At 46.4% G+C, this 26,109-nt stretch overlaps 1 protein-coding gene across 15 annotated transcripts in view; it reads left to right on the top strand.

Moving 5' to 3' along the window:
• LOC142043353 (H(+)/Cl(-) exchange transporter 5) overlaps positions 1-23,878 on the top strand; it is a 43,380-nt gene extending 19,502 nt beyond the window's left edge. For 11 of the 15 annotated variants that reach the window (XM_075054449.1, XM_075054447.1, XM_075054451.1 and 8 more), the window contains 11 exons: positions 8,418-8,569; positions 10,814-10,913; positions 12,398-12,582; positions 13,216-13,338; positions 13,826-14,032; positions 15,034-15,114; positions 16,006-16,548; positions 17,752-17,938; positions 19,354-19,752; positions 22,148-22,364; positions 23,232-23,878. In XM_075054449.1, coding sequence (XP_074910550.1) covers positions 8,418-8,569; positions 10,814-10,913; positions 12,398-12,582; positions 13,216-13,338; positions 13,826-14,032; positions 15,034-15,114; positions 16,006-16,548; positions 17,752-17,938; positions 19,354-19,752; positions 22,148-22,364; positions 23,232-23,322 — 2,285 coding nt within the window. In that variant the 3' untranslated portion in view covers positions 23,323-23,878. Of the gene's footprint in view, positions 1-2,043; positions 2,063-2,871; positions 3,253-4,667; positions 4,830-8,417; positions 8,570-10,813; positions 10,914-12,397; positions 12,583-13,215; positions 13,339-13,825; positions 14,033-15,033; positions 15,115-16,005; positions 16,549-17,751; positions 17,939-19,353; positions 19,753-22,147; positions 22,365-23,231 lie in introns of those variants that run through there. The other 4 variants (XM_075054459.1, XM_075054461.1, XM_075054458.1 and 1 more) reach the window with 4 other exon arrangements.
• Positions 23,879-26,109: the final 2,231 nt, after the last annotated feature.

Here is a 26,109-nt window from a genome sequence, read left to right on the forward strand (position 1 = left end):
ATGAGCCCTTGACTAATAAGCAACAGGACTTTTGTACTGTGTCAGGTCCCTGATGGGAACCAGCAGCCTTGCCTGCTGCCTGGAACACAGGATGCTTGTGTTGAAAAATACCTTCATGTAGGATCTAGACTGACTATGAAACTGTTCCTAACTGGTATTTGCAAGAATGCACCTGCTTCCCAAAGGCTGGAGCTCTCTAAGAGCTTGAGCCAAAACGTAGATATTCTGAGTGCTTCAGGCTTGTTTCAGTCAAAATGATTTAAAATGGACTACAGTGGCTTTTCACAGCTGCTACTGTGCTGTTTCTGTTACTGAAAACTCACTGAGAGTGGCACATTCTCTCACTCTTGTCTTCTCCGGTTTGTCCTTCTAGTCTTGGTACTAAGGTAAAGGTGTTACACCAGGCAGCAAGTGAATCTTAGCAGTGCTTTCTCAAAATTGTTTTCAAAGCACAGATTGTAATCTTGGCCAAGGGGTTGATGGGGTGGCACAGTCTATTTAAGGATACAGTTGTGCTTCCCAGAAGTTGTTTCATCTTATTGGCATCACCTCCCTTCTCTGCCACAGTAAAGGTGACCAGAACTACATGTGATGTTCAAAGTGCATTTATACAGCAGTAAATCTTTTCTGCTTCTTAGTTTAAGGGTTTTTTAAAAAAGCTATTTCCTTGTGGACTGTTCTCAAGTATTGAGCAATGACTTGCAGAGCATTATCCGCAGACACTTGAATTTTTAAGTCAGACTTAGAGCATGACATTGTTTACAGTTGTCTCTTCCCCCTCCCTGTATGCCTTGCTTTGTGAGCATTGAGTTTCTTCTGCTCTCTTGTAGTCCAGCTGTAGTCCTTCAAAGCCAGCCAAAAAGATGCTGGTTGCCCAGCACAAGTTACAGTAAGTGTAAGCACCACTCTTTCAGACCACTTACAAATACATTGAATAGTCCAGTACAAGCAGAAATGAATGGCATTCCACTGTTGCCTTCCTCCTGTTTCGAAAACATAGAAATTTATGCCTTTAACATCCCGTGTCCTCAGCCAGTTGCTTTTCTGTGAGAAAAATCTGTGCTCCCCAAGAGCTTAATTTGCTTAAGACCTTCTATAGAAAATTCTGTCCAAAGCTTCACTGATACCCAAGTACATGGTCAGTTAGATTATATCTGATACCTGCAGTCCTGTTGATTTTTTTTTTTTTTGAGAAATATAAGATTTACGAGGCCTGATTCCTTTAGCAAAATCTGTTGGCACAGCTGCCTTACCAAGTAATATCTCACAGATGAGGGGTTGCTTCTGTCAAGTGGTCTGTAGGTAAGTTGTACTGATTTCTAACTCCTTGATATCCCTTTCCAAAACTATTAAAATGCAAATGGTTTCCTCTGAATAGGTTAAATTAATTCTGGTTGGGTGTATAAGTTAGGCGTCTTATTTTGTGCTTTTCTTTAGTGGCCCTTCACTCATTACAGTGGTGAGGCAGACACTGTGCTTGGGAGGAATGAGATGTAATGCCTGCGCATCATGGTAGTCTCTCAATGTGCTTTAAATTGTAGGGAGCAAAGGCAGGGCTGTGTTCCCCACTTCTTTCAGAGGAAAACTTAAAAATGTTTCAGTGGCTGGAAGGGCTCCTTTTTGTTGTAGAATTTAAGAAGGCTTTTTCTCTCTGAGCTCTAAGGGCAAGGAGAATTGCAATAGCAACACATAACCCTGCTGCAGTTTTGGGTGTTACTGAAGCTTGGTTTCATATGGATTTTTGTTTTTATCCACCAGCCCTGTCCTTGTCTGCGCTCTCCAGTCATACTTCCTCTGTGCAGTGGGAAGTGCAGGCAGGTGGTGTAGCTGGCTGCTGCTCTTAGAAGGATTAAATATCTTTGCTTGGTTTGCTAGCCAGGGGATTTCACTCAACTGCTGCACCTGTGACAGGTTAGACCAATTGACCCACCCATTAGAAGTGCTAAAGGGCCAACCTCTGAGAATGAGATATCTCCCCTGGCTTTTTATTTCAGCCACCTTCCTCCTTGATCTCCAGACAGAAACCCAGGGTTGTCAGAGCAGCCTCCAGCCAACATATCAGGTGAGACCAAAGTCAACTATTGCTAGGGTGTAGTGTTTCAGACTTGCCAGACAATGTTTAAATGACAAGCTATCACTAGCAAATTGGAGACAGAACTTAATCACCAGCCCCTTTGAGCTCTTATGCAAGATAAAGAGTGCTCGTGGGGCCCCGGAGGGGTTGGGGAGGGCACTCTGAAGTATTGCCTATGCAGAGAGGACAAAAGAAAAAATCAGTGCCTGCCTGCCTGCCTCCTGGCACCACAGGGAGCAAAGAGCATTGCTAGTAGCTATTGAGCAAGCAAAATGTCAGCTAGGTGGGAGAAGAGCTAGGTGGGAGAAGAAAGGGTTTTGGCTGTACATCTGTGTCTGACCTACCAACGTCAGGAAACTCCCACTGATAAATATGTGTTTTCCTGTGCTGAAGCTTGACTTGGTCCAGACCTTTGGAAACGCGCGGGTGCAGAGCAGGTTCTGTCCCAGGCTGGCGTGCCAGGAGCATCCCCGGTCTGACGTGGTGGACTGGGTGCTGGTGTCTGGGGCGTCCCTCCGCAGACAGGCTGTGGGTGAGGTGGTTAAGTGCTGGGTTTCCCAAATCTTTGGGGTTGGACTGTCGGGGTGAAGGGGGTCTGGAGGTCCCAGCGCACAGCTTTAACCTGCCTGACTTCTAGTGCTTATGAGGGCAAACAGCGTCAGCGACGAGCTATTCTCCATCTTAAAGCCCTTGCGCAGTCAGCTTCAGCTGTCTGCAATACCGAGTCTGTGCGGCGCAGCAAACGGGCAGATTTTAGTCCCGGGGAACGCGTTCTGCCGGATGAAACGTCCCGCGCGCTGCCTGAGCGGCTCCGCTCGCAGCCGCGGAGCGCAGGCTCCGTTCCGGGCACGCCGGGAGTCGCCATCCCTGGACGAAGCCAGCTTCCTCTGTCCTTGCCTGCCTGCGAGCGTGAACCTCTGCCCGTGCCGCTCAAATCCTGCCCCTTCCAGCGAGGTGCAAGGGCTGGCTCATGTGACGGCCGCCGGTGACGACACGCCGGGCGTGCAGGGAGGGCCCAGTGCTGCGGCGGGCTCCTCTTTTGGCCAAGTCCGGAGGAGAAGGATGCAGCAAGTGCCACTGTAAGACGCGAGAACGCCCGCCGTCCCTCGACCAGCGCGGCCATGGGACGGACGGGCTCCCAGAGGCGCTCCCGCGGGAAGAGGAGCGGCTGAGCGAGGGTGAGGAGACACCTTCCAGGGAGGAAGAGGGGACGTGAGCCAAGGGGGACCGCGTCTGCCTGCGGGCGCAGGTTGCGGAGGCTGCAGGGCAGCGGGCCGCTGGCGTCGGCTCCGAAGGGGCTCCCGCTCCTCCGCTGGGATGAAGGGGTGGTTGGGCAGGGTGAGCAGCCGGGGTGGTCTGTTGGATTTCTGCTGTGTAATGGTTGGTTGTTTACTGCCGGTCTCCCTTTTGTCTGCAAAACCCTTTCTTTCTCCAGATTTCCTAGAGCAAGTGAAGCGGTGTGGAGGCAGACCTCTCCCGGGTACCGCTGCTGTTGTCTTGCTGTGCTGGCAGGACAATTAATAAAGCCCTGTGGGTTTGCTGTGTTGCAAACAACAGATGCCTGTAACTTTAACAAGCACTGCCTTTTTTTTTTTTTTCTTAAGCCAGGCAGACTCTCTAAAGTGGAGCATTAACCCATCTTGGGGAGAAGAGGTGATCAAAACGCTAATAAATCTGTGTTTAAAAAATGAACTGTACTTCTCTAACAGGGTTGCATTTAACTTGCTGTCCCTAGGCATTAAATACTGATTTAGAGATCTATACATTAGGTACTGGGGAGACCTGTGCAATCATCTTGATTGTGTTTTGGCAAGGCGTTACTGAGCTCATTTTCTTCCTTTATTCCTATCTGGTTATCCTAGGATCCTTGATTTGCAACAAGCCGTGGCAGGAAATATGATCTTGATAAATATTTATGGCTGTCAGCCATTTTATAGTTGGGTATTACTCCTGGAAAAAATATAAGGACATTTTCTCATTATCTTCTGTCAGATGGGCAGCTTATCCACTTACACGGCTGTGAAATTGCTGTGTATGGCTGGATACCTTGCGGTTCTGCTTTTGTAATACAAACCCTGGTGCTTTGGGGATGGCAGGCTGTGCTGAATGGGGTCAGTGCCTGGAGAGCAGGATCAGTCTCCAAACTGCACCTGGCTGGTCTTGAGTATGCAGGTCAAGTCAGACTGTCTCTTCTGCACTTGGCTTCATCGCAAGATCCCCTGTGCAGCTGCTAGTTATGGTATGGATGGGATCATGGGGGCTGGTACCTGTGGGGCTTTCAGTACTGTATATCAGAGTATTGCCAAGGACGCGATGACTTGCAGCCCCTCTTGCGTTGAGGGGCAGTGCTGTGTGCTGACTTTGTGCCCTCGGGGTCTTGTTCATGTTGCTCTGTGGCAGCTCTGAGCTGGGAGAGTGTTCCCAGGACAGCTAAAAGTCGCTGGTCTGGGCAGTTATTCCAGAAGAGTGAGCAAGGAATGACCCTGATCTCATCTTCTTGCAGAAAATGCTTCTCAAAGTAGTCTGTTAGCTAGGTTTAACACTGCTTTATTAATACTTTTTTTTTAGGACAACTGTATCTTTTTATCTTTAGGAAAGATTGCGGTAGGTGTGCCAAAATAAAATTGAACAGACAGTGAAAGCCTGCTGCCTGCAGCATGGAGAGAGAAAGTGTCGTTGCACTTTTCTAGAAGAGTTGGTCATTCCTGTAGAAACAAAAGCAAACTCTTCTGGCTGGGCTGCTTGGCTTTGAGAGGTGAGTGTGCAGGAGATAGCTGTTCATCTTCTGTTTCTCAAGGTAGACTCAGTGTTGTTTTCTGCATCTCTGGGCTTGGTAGAAACCCATCACCCACACTTAGCAAAGCCTCAAAGACACCCCCCCCACCAGAGCCACCTCATTACTTGTATCTGGACCCGCTGTAAAAGCGATGTGGCTGTGGTGGTTCTCCTGTCTGGGGGACAGAGCTAAAACGAATGCCTGGATGGATGCTGGCTTTCCGTAATGCTGTTACCAACAGTCAGTGACCACCCCTCCAACCCCAAATTTATGGTTCAGCTTTTCCAGAAGAGCAGCTGCTATCTAAGCAAGAATGTTAAAAGTCCGCTGTAATGTGAGGGGGGTTCCTGGAAATGAGAATTGGACCCAGGTGAGCGAGCTGGTGACCGTGGTGAGAACGTCTGGTCTGCCACAGAGTGGCCCAGATGGGCGTTGGGATGTTGTGCGGTCTGGGAGGTAGCGGCGTGCTCGCGGCCCAGTGCCACCATCAAGCTGACATGCTGGATCAACCCCTGGCTTGTCTCCCTGGTTCAGTTGTTCTGCTACAGTCTGCCACGGTCTCCATGTCCGTGGCCTTTGCTGTAAAGATCTGCAGCTCTGAACTCTAGGTGTGACTTGTTTGAGCTGTGGTTGACTGGCGTGATGCCTCGTCTTGTCCCCTATATCAAATAACTTCTTCAGAGCGGGTTCACTGCCTTGAGAGGCTATGAGGCAGCACTCACCCAGACAGCTTTATACAAGTAAGCAGGCTTGCAGGAGGAGTTGCAGGTATCTCAGCGCTTTGCGTGCTGAACCTGGTTGTCTGTTGTTATTAGGATGAGTTATTCAAGGAGGTTTTGGTCCATCAGATTTGTAGAACAGCACTTGGGATTTCTGGTGAGGATATTTGAACGGGGAATTCTCTGAAAGCATTGATGCCAGTTTGTGTATTTCCAAGCTGTTGGCCTCATAAGTGCAAAAACTGTTAAAAACAGAGTAATTCCTCGAGGCTCTCGGCAACTGTGCCCCATTTTCTTTACAGTGCAAGTCGGGCAGGTGGGGCTCACAGTCTGTACACTCGCCACTTTCTGTACATTCATCAGTTGGAAAGATCTCTGGAGAACTTCAGTTAACCTTTTTTTGGTCCCAAATGAAGCAAAGAACCTTTTTTAAGAGGGTTATTTTGTGGTGGTTGTCAGTTATGCTACATGACTCATCTTGTTTTCCTGCAGCTTTTTCTCTGTTAAGAGGCAGCTGTGCCAATCCGGGAAATGGGCTTGGGAAGACATCATAGGTCTCTTTTCCCCTCTCTTGCTTTTAGGTGACAGAGTAGAGAGCAATTGTATGAATTCCTTACTTCTTCCCATTTGAAGATATCTTTGCCCCGGTGGTATCTACAACCTAAATATGCTAAATGAAATATTAAATGTTATCCTTCTGTATGGGAGTTTTAATACTCCTCGACCACCTTTCAATTTTGACCGGATTTAGGGTTTTGTGTCTTTTTTTTTTTTCTTTTTTTCTTTTTTTCTTCTGGATGACTGTAAATGCTTAGTGTCTTACAGAAGTGTTTTTAGACTTACTCTCCTGCCCAGGTCTGAAAAACTAGCCTCCCTACCCATGTCTCCATGTGTACACCCTTGGAAGCTCTTTGTAGCAGCATATTGCTGGAGGAAGAACATGCATGGTTTATGTTCTACTAATATGCCTTACTAGGACTATGTGGACTCACGCCTGCTCTGTGGAGCATACAGGGTATAAGTGGCTTTGGTGTGCTGTGGATTGCCCAGTGAATGATTTGTGATTATTTAAGGCTGGGGTTCTCAGCTCAGGTGAGAAATGGGCTACTGAGGACTTCAGTCTCTTACTGTCTTCTCATGTATTTTCTGTACTCTGCTTCCCTTTGGTTTGCTGCTGGCTGGCAACCACTTACTGGGATTGCTCAGCGTGCATGTTAGCTTGCTGGCAGCACCTTGTTCTTCTTTTCTGACCAGCAATATTTATTGACAAGACTTTTTTAAAAAGTCTTCAGAGCTAGGATGTCAGGGAGTTCATCTGTGCAACTCCCTGCTGCTTTACAGCTTGTTGCACAGCTCTGTTCTCTGCCCCCTCCAAATGCACAGCACAGTGACTGTGTCTCACTGGTGTGTTATTTTCCTGGACACAGAGGGTAGAGGCAGGCTGTAGGTGCAAAAGGAGGGGTTATCAGTTGCACGCTTTCCTCCTTCACGTGCGTCGGTTGTGTCCTTTCCTCCTCCTCCATTTCTTAAACAGAAAGGTTGTGCACAGCAGGTAGTCTGGTAGGTCGCTGCTGGCTTCTTGTAGGGGCACCAAAGTAAAATAGTGGCAACCAAGTCTGCCGAAGATGCCTGTGTAGCTTGGTGGGTATCAGACAACTCCAGAATGTGCATTTGTAGTCAGCTGGGCTTGGTGTAGAAAACTGACTGTTTTGTCTCCAGTTTGCTGGAGACAACAACAGAAAAGGTGTTCTTCACCTGAGCTTGGTTTGGATCACAGCTCTGTCAGCATGGGAAGGCTGCTCTGCAGAACTGCTCGAGTCCTGCAAATGGGACAACAGTAATCCACTGGATCTGACCTGTTTTCTACGCTGGGGTCCAGCACTAGGGAGGTTGGACTAGATGATCTTTAAAAGTCCCTTCCAACCTAAACTGTTCAAAAATTCTACAATTAATGGATTTATTTTCTTGGCAGAGGATGGCAGAACTGGGGGGAATGACACTTCAGAGGCTTTGCTTGGGAGCATGGCTTGTATGTTGTCTTCAGATGGACCTGGCCAGCCCTTGTCACGCTGTAGATTTATAGTTTTCTGTAGGCCCTTGCGCTACCCTGCCCCACACCCTTGGTCTGTGCTCCTAACTGTGAAGAGACTATCTTGTGACGAAAATTTTGGGAACATATGTCCACACGTGGCATCATTTTCCATGTGTTGGAGCAGGTTAGACAGAAGGTCGAGTGGTTTGGCCAAGTTTGTTTCACCTGAAGGGAGGCTGTGAGCCCCGATTTGGTATCTTCCCAGGCTCCCATTTGGTATCACTTTCTGCTTTTCAGGCTCTTCTGGTCCCCCCGCCGACAGTGGGGGGGGTCGGATGCTTTGCTTTCTCCCTGTTCCCCTCCATAGCCCTCCTGCCCCTCCTGCTTTCATCTTCACTAGATCCACCTGGGACTCCCTTCAGCTCTGCTGGGGATCTCGAATATTCACCTTCTCCTCTCCTCTGTGCTTTCCTCAAATGGCAAAATATCATCACAGCAAGTCCTGGATTTAGGGAAAAGTTAACGTCTAGATGCTAGTGTTGATTTACTTTGGTTGCTGAACAGTCATTTCCAGGAACGACCCCATCTCTACGTGAACTGCTGGAGCTGGGGAAGGGTGTACCTGTGCTGCCCAGGTCATCCCTGGGAGGCTTCCTTGGGGTATTTAGCTCAAGGAACAGCTTGTTAGCTCTTTGCTTCCACTGAAATTTGTAGTTTTCCCCCTAAGTTAGTGTTTTGGTGATTGGGGGGGGGGGGGGTGTGTCTAAAAAAAGGGGGAGAACTAAGAAATGCTCAATTTCCCCCCTTTCCCACCAGGATTTTCCTCATATAATGGAGGAGGGATGAACGGCACAAGCACAATGATGGATTTCCTGGAGGAACCTCTTCCTGGTGTGGGCACCTATGAAGATTTTAACACTATAGATTGGGTGCGAGAGAAGTCCAGGGACCGGGACAGGCACAGAGAGGTAAGGTTTCTTACTACTCCTTGCTGACACTGAAGGCAGAATAATTAACTGGCTAGAGCTAATCTTAGTTCTAATTGCCAGACTAGGGAGGCACTTAACTCGAGAGACACCTGGGGTGGAGGTATTGCCCTTGGGATGGGAACTGATGCAGGGTCTTTAGTATGAGGAAAACGAACACTGAATTGAACGTGTTGCAGTTTATCAATTGCTACTTCTCTTCTGAAGGCATTTATTTATTTAAAAAGCTTTAGTGGATTTCTGATACATATCTTAAATGCCTTAATGGCACATTTTCTTAGGCCATGTTAAACTTGCTTGAGACTGAAGCATAGCAAAATCTGCAGTCCTACTCCTGGAAGGTGCATGCATGATTTGGAAGAATTACATTACTGTTGCATGGTTTATAACAGAAGAATCTAAGCACCCATGATCCTGTTTATCGATAAAGAAACAGGCTATTTTTCTGCTCATGCGATTGCACTTGTGAATAATGCTCTCTCTATTGGAATTTTTTTGTGCTGCATGTTTGAAAAAAAAATACGTGCAATTCTTTCAGAATTCATTCCCAGGACTTCACCACTCTGCAATTAAAGGAATCTGTTTAGAAAGCAAGGGATGCTTTAAATAAAGTACCGATGTCCCCAGCATGCTCCTGATTAATGAGAAACCCTTGCTGGCAGAACTCTTGTAGGGCGATGACTGAACTCAACTTGTCTATTTGCTTGCCAAAATATTCTTTAATTTTTTTTGTTTCCTGAGCCTCACAAAACAACTTGTGTCTTAATAACGGTGCACAAACTGAATGCAGTCCACACTCAGTGTGTGAGTACATACAATACAATATAATGCCCAAACTTGAGCCAGTACAGACCCAATTAAGGAGCTCCATGCCCCCACTACCTCCTGCCCAAAAAACTGTTCCCATCTATGCATTAAGAGTACAAACTCAAAAGACTTCTCACACGTATGCCTGCATGCACAGATGCATGTATACAAAGATGATGCCTATCAGCGTGGAACAGGACGATCTATTTCCAGTCTGCAGAGATGCTTGTATAAAAAAACAGCTTCTGTCTTTATCAAAAGAAGTTGAAATCAGGTCAAGGCAGAAGTTACTGCTGGCCAAAGAGGTGTAGGGTTGGTCCAATGAAAAGAAATAGAAAGGAAATAGTTTTGGCACCCATCCCAACCCCTGCCTTGATTCAGTAGCAGTTCTACTCATGGTCAGTGCGGCATGTGAAAGACAAAAATCCAGAGAAAAAAAACAAATTATGCTCATTCAGGCAGAAAGGATTCTTACTTTATTTATTCCTCATTTAGTGAGTATTAGTTGTTTGCATCAATGTGCCTTTTTATCTGGGAATAATAGTGGTGTACTGGAATGTTTCCCTTGGGAGAGGCAGCTGGGTAATTGGGGCACACAATAGCTGTTCTGTCACCCTGTTGTCTGCCTGTCAAGAGCAGTGAGACTGACAGGCTTCAGCCATCCCTGCTAGACGCAGGCAGACCGGGGCCAGAGCCTGTGAGGAGCTCACTCTCCTGGGGCATCTTGGATGGGTCTGAGTCCCACTTTCCAGTGCCACCAGCACAGCCTGGTTCCCAGCCTGACCGTTCTTCTGTGTTGGTATTAAACCTGCGACCTCCCTCATGCTCCGGCTGAGCAGCGCTTGGCAGAGTCTCTTCTGCTCAAAGCAACATCTAGTTTGTATTGCAGGCGTTGGGGCAGTAGCTGGAGACTATGAAATGGTGGTGACAGCTTCTGTTCGCTCTCACAGTTGGTGGGTATCAATACCCACGAGGCACTATTGATAAATTGCTGAGGGCAAAGTGCTTGAACGGTTTCTTCAGTGTTCAGATTTGCTTGTGGCATCAGGATTTTGGTAACTTGCTATTACTAACAAGTAATGGCTTTAAAAGGGATGAATTTTGTCTTGTTTTTATGCAGAAGACACCTAGGAGGAAAGTGTTACTTGAATATTTTGGTTTTTGCTGGGAAAAATGGAAGTATCCTTGATCCGTTCTTGTACATCTCCTAACCAGAGCTGCGTTTACTGTACCAGCTGTAAGAGCAGCCACTGGCTGATACTTTTTCTCTCGCCCCTTAGAGCAGAATATATCACGGTAGCTGTTGTTTTGAATGTTAGGGGCTAATCTTCCACTAACAATGTAGTTTTTAGAGCGTTTACACCAAAGTATATCAGTGTCTTAATGGATTGTTGTTTCTTTTTGAAAAAACTTTTCTAGATCACCAGTAGAAGTAAAGAGTCCACCTGGGCACTGATACACAGCGTGAGCGATGCCTTTTCTGGCTGGTTGTTGATGCTTCTCATTGGGTTGTTGGCAGGTAAGAGCAAACCTTAATTTAAAATTAAGTCCTGGTTCTACACTGCAGCATCAGTATTGATTCCTCCTACAAACCCTGGCAGGTCGCTGGAGCAGGAGACTTTGTCCCTGGAGCAAGGGTCGTGTGAGGGGCTGCACTGATATTGATTGCACTGCCGCTGCTTTGCAATTTACAGAGAATCATTTTTAAATGCTTTGAGGCCCTGTTTGTGTAAATACCCAGATACAGAACTGAGACTGAAAGCTGTCCTGGACACTGCTACTGGTTGAGAGTTCTGAAATAAAAAAAAATAAAATCATCAAAGCAGAGCTGATCAAAATGCTGGGTCAAGGGAGAGTGTCATGCTCTGCATCATCTTTGCTGAATGCTCTTTGTTGACACTGAAGAGGTTAATGCCAAGGACTGCTAGCAAGATTTTCTTCTTTTTTGTTGTTTGGGTTTTTTTTTTTTTAATTTCTATTGTATTTGGATATAAAAAGTGAGAGGTGTTTCTTGGGAAGTCAGGCTTCTTTCAGAGGTTGGCTGACTGAGACCTTTTAAATGTCTTCAGAAGTGAACTTTGGACCCAGTGCAGGAGAAGTAAATCAGTTGGATACAGATCTTCCCGACAGAAAGCAGCTAAGCATTCATCATGAGGAATGAAATCAAATCTTCTGTTAATATTTACATAGGAAAGCTGCTGGTCAGTTTTTCATTAACTGGAAGATTTGCTAAATGATTATTGCTACCTCTGCAGCTTGTGCTAGCACTTGCTGGTACAGGTCGGAGGTCTCTGTTCCTGGCCTCTGTGTTGATGTGGCATTTTAGTTGAGAACAGAGCCGATTGCAGCATTTATCTTTGGGGATTTTAGGAGTTAACAGCAAAATAAGAAATTACTTGAAGATTCCTGTTTTAAAATCTGAATTACTTTCTGTACTAGCTCTCTGCTTGCTTTGTTTCACTTGGCACAGTTGTAACTTTCCCCCCCCCCCCCTTTTTTTTTTTTTTTAAATTGGGATTGGAAATTCAAAGTTATTCCTGTCACAGTCTTAGCATTGTTAGTGTAACTCCTGGATTCCAGCTCTTGTGCTGGTGACTGGTGACACGTGCCCTCCAGAAATGCAATATGTCCCCCTCTGCCTCTCAGACTATTTGCTGTTCTATATTTAATAAGCGCTCTTTCAGTGTAATTGCGAAGGATTAATTTCTATTGATGCAGGGTGGGTTTGAACACAGTTTGCAGTGGTCAACCTTTGAAATATTATTAGGGATGCTTTGTTTCCTGACCTACTCTTTTCAATATATATATACTTAAGCAAATCTTCCCTTTTAGCTCTCTATAGAATAAAAGTTAATTGTAGGCAAAAATACCAGTACTGCTCTATTTGTTGGTAGGTGAGTCAAATTAGTAGGGCAGACTGTAACCTTCAGATATTTGAGTCTGCATAAGGTGATTATTAAATTTTATTTCTTTTCTTTTTTTTTTTTTTTGTCTTTAAACTAGGTTCCTTAGCGGGTCTGATAGACATTTCTGCCCACTGGATGACAGATTTGAAAGAAGGAGTGTGTTTAGCAGGCTTCTGGTTTAACCATGAGCACTGTTGCTGGAAATCCAACACAACCTTTACAGACAGAGACAAGTGTCCTGAGTGGAAGAGCTGGTCCCAGCTGATCCTTGGCCATGGAGAGGTGACGTGAGCCTACAACTGTTTTTGCTGCCAAATGTCCTGTTTCCCCAGCCAGTATCGTTCCTTTCTAGTCATCTGGATGTATATGCCAGAAGTGCAAGCTCTAGGTGGTTCAGTGCTTTAACATTCATTGCTGGGGTCTTCCAAGGGTGTAAATAAACTCAAACAAGTTACTTATGTTTTGTCCTCGGAGGGGGTGAGGGGAAGCAGAGCACTGACACATTTACAAGTGCAGTGTTTTCGTCATGTGTCTGAGACTGGCTGCTTGGAGGATATTTTGCCCATGAACGTTTTAGAGGAATGCCAAATGAGCTCAGGTCTTATGTTTCTGGCAGCTCTATCCAGTGGAGCTGCCTGCTTGACTGGGGCAACACTTAAGCCCAGTACCAAGCTACTTGTGTACCTTGTTTGCTATTTTATATAACTGTCTTTGGGGATATGATTGGTTCACATCCCTGTAACCCAGCAAATTTAACTTGTCCTTGAAGCCTCAGACTTACTGTAGTTCTCTTCATTTTTGGCTGATAACTATATGTGGGATTACCTGCTATTTCTGTGTGCCTGCTTCAGTGCACAGGTTTGATGTGATCTCAGTTGAAATTATCTAATTTGAGTAATTTTCTCTGCATTTCAGGGGGCTTTTGCATATATTCTCAACTACTTCATGTATGTTGTCTGGGCCTTGCTGTTCTCCCTTCTTGCTGTGTTACTTGTGAAGGGGTTTGCTCCTTATGCCTGTGGCTCAGGGATCCCAGAGGTGAGTGAGAATGAAAGTGGGTTGGGTTTTTTTAAGGTGGAGTAGGGATCCACCATCCAAAGATTACGCATGCCTGCTACAGAATAATAATTTCTTGCACTTCAGGTTAATATATGGGGTTTTTTTCCAAGCTATTCCTGAAACAGGGCTAGTACTTAAGTCTCCATACAATCCCTTTAAAATGTTTTGGCATTCACTGCAGGAGGTACAAACAAAAGCACGCCATTTGGGTAAGACAGGCTACAAAAGCTAGCCTCAGATTTTTCTTCAGCAGGTATAGTGGCCCTGAAGGAAGGACTCATATGGCTGTTTCTGCCTTTGCATGGAAGGATATTTTTACTGACTCTATATTGCTTTTGGTAGCTGGGAGGGGACTCTGAAAACTGTAGAGGAAAGCTGAGGGCAGGATTGGGAGTGCCTAGTAAAACAGGAGCTCTGACCAGGGCTTGAATGAAAGCCTGTAGAGCTTTGTGTGCTTGACTTCCAGATCAAAACTATCTTAAGTGGTTTCATCATTAGAGGCTACCTGGGCAAGTGGACGTTGATCATCAAAACCATCACCTTAGTGTTGGCGGTGTCCTCTGGGCTGAGCCTGGGCAAAGAGGGGCCTCTGGTGCACGTCGCCTGCTGCTGTGGAAACATCTTGTGTCATCTCTTCACCAAATATAGGAAGAACGAAGCAAAGCGTAGAGAGGTACGGAGAGACACTGATGTTGTAAAAATGTTGAGGTAGTGTGGGGAGACTGGTGGGTCTGGCACTTTCCCCTGACTGTAAATTGTTCTGTTTTGGCATGTCCTTGGTGTGCCTCAGCACAACACCCAGTTGGAGCAAAAGCCATCTCGGTTAGGAAGTGACACCAAAGTATCTCCCCGGCACAGGTCGTCATCTCATTTGTGATGGGAGCATTCACTGGCACTAACCTGCTGCAGGCCCAGTTCTGCGGCACTTGTTTGCGTTTGCCATGCAACTCCATAAACTGTTGGGACTGTTTGAGGGACCTGGACTTGGCCATAGGAGTAGAATGAAGGGCTTTGCTTTCAAGGACACAGCAATGGGCATGGCATAAGGACCAAGCTAACATCTAACATAAAGCTCATGAGTGTTTCCTCACAGTGCTCTAAGGCTTTTCTCTGGACAAGTCACTGGAAAATGGTTAATGTGAGATGCGTAGTATCACACTGGCCAATTTACCTTCTGCTAAACCAAACCTGACAGAATCTACCCAGTGGGCTGGCATGGTTTTGGGTGGCCCCACAGCACCTCCAGTTACACTGTGTTACCTTCTTCTGAGAAACCGTATGATTGCGAGACAGACAAACGTGGGAAAAGTCAATGTGTTCCAGGAGGTGAAATTACTGCTATTCTGTTTTACTGAAGCTTTATTTAAGATGAAAGCATAGTATGAAATCAGCTGAAACAGAAAAAGGTAATTGCCAGTGATGCCACTTCTACTAATTGGGGGTGGGACATTTGAAATGCTAACACCAATGTTTTTGTAGCTACTTGCAGCCCTTCTCCCTAGGGAACGGGCTCACTCCACCTTTTCCCTGCTGTCTTTAAAACAGGTCAGACCCTGGCTTACTGTGCACTCACTGGAGATAAAAATTGTACAAATTTAAGTAAAGACAAACAAAAAAAGGCAGAAGGTTGGGGGGGGGATGAAAATGTCTGACTGTCTTTGGGTTCTCTCTTAGGTTTTATCAGCAGCTGCAGCTGCTGGTGTGTCTGTAGCTTTTGGTGCACCGATTGGAGGAGTGCTGTTTAGTCTGGAAGAGGTAACATCAGCATTTTCTATTAGCTCTGGGCGAGCTGGTTTATTGCAAGAACTGACCCTGCTGGTTTAAAAATACAGTCCACTCATAACTGCTTGGGTGTGGAAAGGAGACCCTCTTGAATACTGATTGGTGGTGTATTTACAAGGCCAAGCAACCTAAAAGCTTATTGGGGTTTCAGGTAATTCTTATGAATACTGGAGAATTTATTTTGGATGATGTTTATCCATAGCTTTGCAATAAACCTGTTGGTTTCCCCTTGTCTGTCTGTGCTCAGCAACATTGACTGCTCACAGCCACAGCCTCTGTCATGTTTTCCATATGTCCACTCTCTCCTGACAACTCTGTCCCAGGCTACCTGGGAACAAACTTATCTGGCTTATCAAACACCTTTCCTTCCCAAGGGACTTCTAATCCTTGTTCTTTTGATCCAGATGTGAAATGGATCACCGCTGCTAGCTTCAGAGCTTAGCTCAGAGGAGGAATGGGATGGTTTTGCTCAGCTGAGCAGTAGTTGTGGTGGTAGCTGTGGCAAGCACTGTTGTTTGGCACTTCTGGACTTTACAGAGCATGCAAGGCAAATAGTTCTCTCTCTTCAGCTCATGGCTGATTTGTAACAGCTTTTATTATCAGAGTACGTCGTCTCCACTTCAGGGGGCACTTGCTGCATTGGAAGTATGCAGGCCAGGACCTATCCCAGTCGTTGCAATCCGTATTGAATGGGAGCTCAAAATAAAGCCTGGGGTGTTTGGCTGGAGAGGAGGGAACGTAGCCAGTGCACATCGATCTCAGTCCTTGCTTTTACTTCATGCAGTGGTGATCTTGTTACTGGGCAGCAATTGGTGTAGTGGGAAGTGTTAAAGTGACTGAATCTACTTTGTTTTTCCTTTTTAGGTCAGCTACTACTTTCCTCTCAAGACGCTGTGGCGCTCCTTCTTTGCTGCTCTGGTAGCTGCATTTACGCTGCGCTCCATCAACCCTTTCGGGAACAGCCGCCTGGTTCTCTTCTATGTGGAGTTTCACATGCCATGGCATCTTCTGGAGCTCGTGCCATTCATCCTTTTGGGAATATTTGGTGGGCTTTGGGGAGCTTTCTTCATTCGCAGCAACATTGCCTGGTGCAGGCGACGAAAGACGACCAAGCTTGGCAAATACCCTGTGCTGGAGGTGTTTGTAGTGACTGCGATCACAGCCATTCTGGCCTTCCCCAACGAGTACACCAGAATGAGCACCAGTGAGCTGATTTCTGAGCTCTTCAATGACTGTGGGATTTTGGACTCATCCAAGCTCTGCGAGTATGTAAATGATTTCAACAGCACCAAAGGGGATGACCTGCCAGACCGAGCTGCTGGCCCAGGAGTTTACACTGCCATGTGGCAGCTGGCTTTGGCCCTTATAATGAAAGTCTTCATCACGATCTTCACCTTTGGCATGAAGGTGAGAGTTGCCTGTGAAAGAGCTCATGTTCTTCTCATCCTCTGCAGGAACCCTAGGTCCTAAGAGTTTCATTTGCTCAATAAACAGACATGATTTCCTCCTCAAGCTCTGTTAAGAAGGGGGCATGGTGGTAGACTGCAGTTATTTGTTCAGTGCTTGTAACTGAGGACAGTAGAAACCTTTTAGCCTGAGGGTGGGCTTCAGATGCAGTCACTGAAGCTGGTGTCTCAGGGCTTCATGTCCCATTTTCCAGACACAGAATGCTTCTAAATTGTCCTACCTTAAGCCTTTTTGATATATACGCAATATATATATGCAATAGCTAATTGCAAAGCATTTGATATCTTAATTTGTAAATGCTTATTTATCATAGCTGTTCCTTGGTCAGATGGTTGTGAACTTGTTTGGTGGCAGCCTCCCAAGCTATGGATATAGTGCCTAGGTCTGAGCTTTCCTGCAGTGGGGTTCAGCAGGTGGAGCTGAACCCTGCCCCCAGTCCTTGAGTGGTCCGTCCAGAAAGGCGACATCGCCAGAGAGGTTTGGACATCATTGTTGCCGTGAGACAGTCGCTGACGCTCAAGGGCAATCATCAAGTCTGTGGGAAAGCTGTATGACAAATGTGTAAAGGAAAGAGGGGGGAGATTCTCTGACTTCAAAGAACAGGAGCTTTTGGAGTCCTGGAACAGCTGAAGTGCAGAGGTGAAACTTGCTGGCAGTGGCTCTGCTGGGTGTCACTTGTGCTGTGTGTGCTAATTCCAGGAACCCTCACTTTTACAGTGGAGTTTGAATTTCTGCCAGGGAAGAAGGATGATTCTACTCCCAGTACGTGAAACCAGCGGAGTGGGAAAATCCCGTGCCTGCAATAAACACATACTCGTGTGGTTGGAAAGGCACAGGGGAGTTTTAGCGGTGTGTGAGTGAAGCTTTGTTATATTCTCTTGGGAAATAAGCTTTTGAAAAAAGCTTGTTCTGTTCCACACTAACCTCTTGTGTGGCTGTTTCTCCTGCTCAGAGAGGAGTAAATGCAAACTGTTGCAGAGACTTCAGAGCATGAGGGTGCAGGAAGGGCAGAGGTGATAGAGCAAGGCATCCTTGCCAGTTTTAACTTCAGAGTAACCTCTAATTCAGTCCTGTTCTGAACTCCCATTGCTAGTCTTTGAAATGTCTGAGAAATGGCACATTTACTGATGTGTGTTTTCACAGGTCCCTTCTGGTCTCTTCATCCCCAGCATGGCGGTGGGTGCTATAGCAGGCAGATTGCTCGGAGTAGCCATGGAGCAGCTGGCCTATTACCACCACGACTGGGCCATCTTCAGCGGCTGGTGCAGTCAAGGAGCTGACTGCATCACTCCTGGCCTCTATGCAATGGTTGGGGCTGCAGCATGTCTAGGTAAGCAAGATGTCTTTTGAAGTCCAAGCTGTGGTTTGGGTCTTGGTTGGCCATGTTAAGAAGCGTAGTAGTGAAATGCTGCTGCCGTTCTTGCAGTCCATAGAAGCTGGGTTCATCTCAGGAGCAGGAAACTTTTGCACTAGCATGTGCCATGTGTTCCTCATCCTGTTTGCGTTCTTTTGCCAGCACCAACCTATAGTTGGACATGACAGGTTTCAGTGGGGAGCCTCCTGAATAGGCAGCTAGAATAAATGAGACTGGCTAGGGACTTCAGATCCTCCTGTGGAGTTTTAATTCATTTTACTTCCTGTTCTGGCCTCAAATCTTACGATGCAACTCTTCTTTAAAGTGCTCTGTTTTTTGGTAACACTTCTTCTGCTTGGCTGAATTTGAGAAATTGAGTGCACGTGACTGAACTTCACTTTCACTGTAATTCCCAATCCTCTCCTCCACAGAATAATATGTTTAACTCTTAAGGGGCTACTTTACTGTATCAGGAGAAACTTGCATTTCAGGAACAATAAAAGCATGCTACCAAAACCTATCTTGGCCTTTCTAAAGGCGGTAGACCTTCTTGTTTGCATGTAAGTGATGAAAAATAGATATGGTTCCACCTTATTAACTGTTCTCTTTACCACTGTACAGTACGAAAGGGTATGTGCCCCTTTAGGAGATGGTTATTGGAGCAAAACTCCTCTAAAATACTTGGGAGTAGCTTTGGGACTTGAATCTCAAAAGCATGATTTAAATATGCCGAGACAAAGTGCTGTTATAAAAAAAAATGATGTCAATATGTAAGAAGACTCATCTGTTTTCTCTTGAAATGCCTCAACTGTTTTAGTGTGAAAACCTAAAGTGTAATGAACACTAGTCAAAATGTCTGGGTAAAAGCCAGCAAACTTGAAAGGTAAGTTGTCTGAAGCTCTTGCTGTTAGTGGACTTAATGCTAGTGACCAGAGGATGTCAGGATGACGCTTGCCTTTTGCATACAGCCTGTCAGAGGTCGCATTTCATGAATCTGCCTATGGAGGTGTGTATAAGGCCCTTCTATGGCATGGCCAGACTATTTAGCAGCTAGCTAAGTAACACAAGAGAAAGTTAGCCATCTTTTAAGGTTGCTTCTGAGTTCAGGGAAAGACCCATCAAAACCATGTAGCAAACCCTTGTAAGCCAGCCCATGGCACGATATTCTGGAACGGTCGGATGGTTTCAGTACTGTGTTCTGCTCGTGTTTGGCTTCCACTGTAATGCTGAATGTGATGTAGGAGTCCAACAGTACAACTGCTTGCTGATACGAGACCTTCTCTAGATGCATCAGCAGAGGATAGCTGTAGCAAACCTCAGAACAGCTCTCCTGCCTGGAAACCCTCAAAACTGCGTGTTCATGTCGTCTGTCTCCTGTGTTCTGTTTGCAGGTGGAGTGACCCGAATGACTGTGTCACTAGTGGTCATTATGTTTGAGCTCACTGGTGGACTGGAATACATTGTTCCTCTGATGGCAGCAGCAATGACTAGCAAGTGGGTGGCTGATGCCATTGGACGGGAAGGCATTTACGATGCCCATATTCGCCTCAACGGATACCCTTTCTTGGAAGCCAAGGAAGAGTTCTCACACAAGACACTTGCAATGGATGTAATGAGGCCACGGAGGAATGATCCTCCTCTGACTGTCATCACTCAGGACAGCATGACCGTAGAAGATGTTGAGACCATCATCAATGAAACCACATACAGTGGCTATCCAGTGGTGGTGTCACGGGAGTCCCAAAGGCTTGTTGGATTTGTCCTCAGGAGAGACCTCATCATTTCAGTTGGTAAGAGGCAAGATACTGTGTACATAAATGATGCCATCAGAGGCCTTAAATGGCACCAGCTGTAATTTACTTGATGAGTTTAAACACCCAGTAGTGATGGTGTCTGTGCTTACTGGTGCCTGCATCTCCATCCCTGAGCAGCGTGGGGTCTGCATGCATTGAGCACGAAGGACAGGATGGCTTACCCGGTGCAATTACTATTGCTCTGCTGAATTCATGAACCTTACTTAGGGCATGGTTGTGTGGCATGAGACTTCTTGCCAGCAACAACTAAGCCTTCCTGACTTTGTGGATGAGAGGATGTGGAAAGCTTTCTTAACTGCTAACGTCTTGAACCTTATTTTATTTCGTTAAGGAAAAAAGTCTGGTTGGTCCATGTGCTGAATACTGGGTCACTTCTGAGGTGCTGCTGTCAAATCTATAAATATCAATAGTGATGTCGTAGTCTTCCATTTCTCTTCATCTGTGAAAGCCAGCCTGGTCTTCTAGTTGTTTCACTTGTGCTCCCATCCCATATTGGTGGTTGTGAGGCAGGTGATGTGTGGTGCTGGCAGGACTTGGTAAACACTGTCCTGGCATCACTCAGATGCAATTTCCATCTGTGGTGCGAGTTGAGCTCCTTTGGAAACAACTTTGCCATGTTACAATTTAGGGCACATTTAGGTTCCTCTTGCTCCCAAGTTTCTTAGAAATCTGCAAGTGCTGTTTACCAGCATGACACCCGAGTGGAAATTCTGGTCACGTTGTCTCTTGCGGGCTTGGGTGAGACAGGACGTCTTCTCTTGATGAAGCAGGAGAAATCTGTGTGTTATGGTTGAGTGGTCCTTAAAAATTGTGCCTGCACTGGAGTGAAGATTGGGCATAGAGGTACCAAGCCCCACACTCTCATGGAAGTGGAGTCCGTATGGTTTGTGTCCAGCTGCAGCTCAGGCTCCAAGCATCCACGCTGAGCTTGGATGAGCTGGAGTTGCTGACACACTTCCTTATGCCGGCACCCGGCAGGGTTCGTGCAAGCCCTGTGGCAAGCTGGATGGGAGAACTGATGCAGCTGAAGACACATTTCCCCTCCCTGCTCGGTTAGCTCCTGCAGGTCAGTCCCCTCTTCTGGCTCTTGGAGGGGGGATATGGACGCTGGTGCAAGGGAGCGGGTGAGAGCGTGCTGGCTGGGAGCGGGTTGGCAGTCACCTTGGATGAAAGCAGAAAACAATCATAGGAACAGCATGATTGTGGAAGATGGAAGACACGTGAACTCTGCGGTGTGTTCTCCAGCACATGGTTGAATGCACTGTCTTAGCTCAAGCTTGACAACTTGATGTAGGGCTGGTGTGAAGGCATGGTCCTGAGCTAGCTTTGTCCCGTGGCAGAGCTAGAGTAGTTTTTATCATTAAGTTGCCTGCAGCTATGCATCAACCCTGTGTGTTCCCTCTCTCTTTTGAGAGGAGTTTTCAGTGTCAGTTTTAGGATGTGCAATACAGTCTTCTGGAGCATGTGAATATTGCGCTCATTCTTCTGATAAGTATCTGGCCAAGTGCTTATGACACTATGGAATGAAATGCAGAAAAAATTGCACTATCATGCTATGTGTATTGCCTGCCTTCTGTAAGGCTGCCTTGTGGTATGACCACGAATTCCTGCATTTGTGTTATTCTGAATCTGCAGGGACTCGTTAAGAGTAATCTTTTCCCCAAGATATGCACAGTAATGCACTGTTGTGTGCTACAGAACAGCATTTAGCTTTTGATGGTCAGCTCCAAATACCTAGTCTGGTGTTTGGGCTGCCAGGCTAGCCCTTTCCCAGTGCACCTCGGAATGTAAATATCAAATGAAGCTGCAATGTGGCAGTTATCCAAATTGCCTGTGTAGCAGGAATGTAATGCATTAGTGTAAATATCTGAGTGATGGCAAGTAATTAACTTGTTTTCTGTCCTTGACCCTAATCATGGGCGTGGAGCCTGAGCCAGTAGGTTAAGTGCTTAAAAATACTTCTTTAGCGACTCTGCATGGGACCCAAGTTGGTGACTGACAAAAGTACGAAGCATTTTATCTACCTCCTCTTAAAACTGGGAAGTTAAATATCTCCAGAACTTGCATCTACATGGCTAGAGCAAAATGCTGAGATGCATGGCAGCCTTGACATTAGGCAAAGTGTGTGCTGATCTCACCCCTGGGGTGAAACTTTGGAGATCTTAGAGGTTGCGCTGTAGTTATTAGAAGATAGGATGGAAACATATCGCACCTTCCTTGGGTCATTGGTTGCCTTGAGAAACAGCACAGGTGAAGGGAAAGAATGGACTTACAAGGCCATCCCAATGCGGGCAGTGACAGAAAAGGGCATGCTCTTCGGTTTGGAAGAGGAAAGGAGGGATGATATTTAATCAAATATTTCTTCTTCCAGAAAATGCCCGAAAGAAGCAGGATGGGATTGTGAGCACTTCAATTATTTATTTCACTGACCACTCTCCTCCGCTGCCTCCAAGCTCCCCCTCTATGCTGAAACTCAGGAGCATCCTGGACCTCAGTCCTTTCACAGTGACAGACCAAACACCCATGGAAATCGTCGTCGATATATTCCGCAAGCTGGGATTGCGCCAGTGCCTGGTTACTCACAATGGGTAAGAACGCTGCAGGCAGAGCCCTGGGGTCCCAGGATTGCCTGTAGACCTGAGTCAAAACCTCCTCTCCTTCCAGTGAACAAAGGCCTCTGATGTGTAGAGCACTGAGCATCAGCTGGAGCAGTTGTTATCTGGAAAAAAGCAATTGTGAACCCCTGAGCCTCTTTCAGTTGAAGCAGTAACATAAAGCCTGTAAGGCGAAGGCACAGCTCTGTAGGGTGGTAGGTCTCTAGAACTGATGGAAAGGGCTCACGGCTTCCTCTCAAATCTGGCCATGTGTATCATGTAACCACGTGAATTTGCTTTGTTGTCGGTCAGAAACAGCGTGTTTGGCGAGGTGGGAAGGAAGGAGGGCAAAGATAGAAACTGAGCGATCTGTTCCCTGAAGGGTGGCACCAGCAGGAATTCTCTCCCTGCTCCCTGCTGTGGTGCATTTGGACCAGCTGGTCTTTTCAGCTCCTGACAGCCAGCCGCATTGCTCAGCGTCACTCCCCAGCAGACGTTCTGCCTAATTCCCTAGTTCCTAGCATGCCTCTCGGCACCTTTTTGAAAGCACAGCTACTGAAAGTACTAGGACTTAAAATGCAGCCCTAGACATCAGGTTGATCTTTTCAGAGAAGGTGGGTGTTAATAATTATTAGTATTTGTCATTTGGTTATAACCTTCTTACCTCTTTTATTGTAAAATACTGATAGAATTTCTGTTGGCGCTTGTGAGCACCATACTTCGTGTGGAGTGTCAGCGCTGCGTTCCAAAAAGGCACTTCAACTACTGCAAGGCATTAAAATTGCCCTACGTGAAGCTATGCGAGAGCAAGGATACCTTCTGTGGGTGTTGATGCGCTAAAAACGTGTTTTCATTTTTCAGGAAGCTACTTGGGATCATTACCAAAAAGGATGTATTAAAGCACATTGCACAGCTGGCTAACCAGGACCCAGATTCTATACTCTTCAATTAAAGGCAGATTAGTAGGTATTGTGTGTTCAACACAAAAGAAACTTTCTAGAGGATCCTGGATATACTTTCCTATTTTTATTGAGACCATGGAACTGTTTTCAGCGTTTCCTTCCATGGAGCTGAAGAAGATAATTTTTTTTTCTACCAGATAACCAATTGCACTACATAGTCTGTGGAACATAATCTTCTTTTTAGAAGAAAAAAAAGACTTTACGTTGCTTTTGTGAAGTTGCATTGGGAAGATTCCATGAAGGAGTAAAAGCAAAATGCTATAGAATTGTATCTCCTCTTCTTATTTTATTTGAACTCTTGTTACTAACGTGGGGGGGAAAGACAAGGTCTATACCTTCAGAAATTTTGAAGGAGAAGGATGATTTTGCACGCAACATTTGGGTGGTGGCAGAAAGATATGGTTGTGACTCAGGGGTGGTATATTTCCAGTTAGCCACTTGGTAAAAATAAGAACCTTGTAAAGTCAAAATAGGGGAGGGAAATAAAAAGAATGGGCTAGCTGAGGATGTTTTGCTGAAAGAAGGAAAAAAAACCAAACCAAAACCCCCAGAAGACCAGATCTTCTTAAAATTGGGCCCAGTTTCTGATTGGCAAGAAGCTTATTTTGATTAATCTTCTGTGAATGTATTTAATTACTCTGATGCTGCCTTGCCAGGAGAACCCCAAGGAGGAGGCAGAAGGAGTTAACAGCTGTATTCTCGTTGTGATCCCTTTTTAAGATATACGCCTAAGGATTTCATCTCCTTGATTTCCCTTGAGCATGTAATTAAAATCGCAAAGGCTGAGTCCTAAGTTATTGCCCTGCCTTTACTGCACTTCCCAGTAAACTCTGATCATGTTAGATATTGCACAACTGACCTCTTCCTCAATCAGCAGTGTCTTAGGTGGCTGAGGATGTCCTCCTGGAGAGCCCTGCGCCCGGGACGTTTACATGGATGCGTGTGCTGTTCCCTGCTCCTCTTCTCAGCCCCGCACCCAACTCAGGCCCGGATCCTGGCTGTAGGATTGGCAACACTGCCACTTTATGTACGTACACCGCTCGGTGTCTCTCCTTTTGCCAACAACTATGCAATAAAGCCCTTCCTGACCACTGTCAGCCAAGTAACTCGTTCCACATCTGTGCTCCTCAAGTCCCTGTCCCAGATCTTACCAAATTATTTTCCTGTTAATAAAATTGTGACCGTTTACTGGAATTTTGGAGGTATATGAATGCTTTCAGAGGTCAATGTTGTTCATCATGGCTTCAGTCCGTAGCGGATGCCATTTTACAGTCTGTGGCTGAGGCTCGTCGGTGGCAGCAGCAGGTTCCCCTCACCTCTGGCTCACCACCGAGGCTGCAGAAGGGAGCCAAGCTGTTGAGCAATGGCCAAGAATTAAGGAGTGGGGGCTCTGACTCTGCTTCCTGACGGACAAACCTCCGGCTGTTGAGCAGGTGTTGCACTTTGCACAGCCTCAGCCGCAGAGGCCATGGTAACAACTCCCCTCGTCCCAGGCTGAGGCTTCGTGGCAGGAGGTGATGGGTTCTCCATGTGAGGCTGCTGCCGCTGCCCATGATAAAGCTGTTTTGTGGGGGAGTGGGGACTCCTGGCTAGAGTTGGCTGGAAGTTTGGTCAATCTTAAACTCTCTCAAATATAAACAAATTCCTCATCTCTCCTTGGAGCAGAAGCCAGCTCATTTATTTTTCAAAGCCATCCAACAGTGAGTACCTGCTGCCACTGCTTTAACCTGGCAGTGAGGTGGTGATGTCTTGAGTTCTTGTATAGCTTAAAGCTGAATCAAACCAAGATGTTACTAATGGATCAGATACCTTCTGCTTAGAAAATAAATGCCTTGACTTTGTCTGTGGTGGTTTTGTACAGCAGGAGGTGGTTGCTGAGTTGAAACAAAGACTGCAGCGTGCCTGTAAGTCACAACTTGAAATGCTTTGTGTTCTGCCTTGGCCGTGGCTGGCAGCAGAAGCTTTGCCTTTAAATTTTTTTTTTTTTTGTCTGCTTTGGAGAGGGTTGTCCCCTGTGAGTCCGGCTCTGAGTCCAGGGAAGAAGCCGCCGCCTTCCACTTCCCTGGGGATGTCTGCACTGGAAGAGGCTGGGGATGCCTGTCCCATGCATGCAGGTTTCTCTTCCCTGCAGCATGCTTGGAACAGGAGAAAGACAAAGTTGGGGTTTTTTTCTACTTTTCTGCTTACCTTACAATATGCAGGAGGGCTCTAGCTTGAAAAATATGGTCCCTGCTTCAATTAGATCCACGATACACGAGAGCCCATTCGTCTCATTCTTGTGGGAAGGCTGCTGTAGCCTGATGCAAAGGTAAGGGCAAGAGGTGCCAAAAGGGAAACCCGTGAGCAGGCTGGAGCATCTCAGCTGGCTGGTGGGTTATCCCAGATGCTCTTGGGGAAGCGGCAGGGCAGGGAGTACGCCATCGGAGGGGGACCGTAGCTGCTCTGCTGTCTGAGCATGGGAGCACTGGGAACGGGAGCTCAGGGCAGGAAACACCTGCCCAGCAGCAGCACAGGGGCTCTGCCAGCAGGCAAGCTCCCAGATCGGCGTGCCTGTCACAGCTTTTTTTTCCTTTTTTTTTGCGTGGGAGAGGTGTCCTCGGGAGGCTGGCCTGAGAAAATCCTGCACAGGAAGGTGAGAGTGTGGGAAAACACCGGCCCTGGCTTTGCAGTAAAGCCTGGTAAAGCTGGGCTTTAGAGAGGCTCAGTCCTTGGTGCGGGCAGGATGTCGACTCTCTGCGATGATGAACCAAACATGGTGATGGTGGGCGAGTAAAAGA

This window comes from Buteo buteo, chromosome 22 (assembly GCF_964188355.1).
Source record: "Buteo buteo chromosome 22, bButBut1.hap1.1, whole genome shotgun sequence".
Taxonomy (NCBI): domain Eukaryota; kingdom Metazoa; phylum Chordata; class Aves; order Accipitriformes; family Accipitridae; genus Buteo; species Buteo buteo.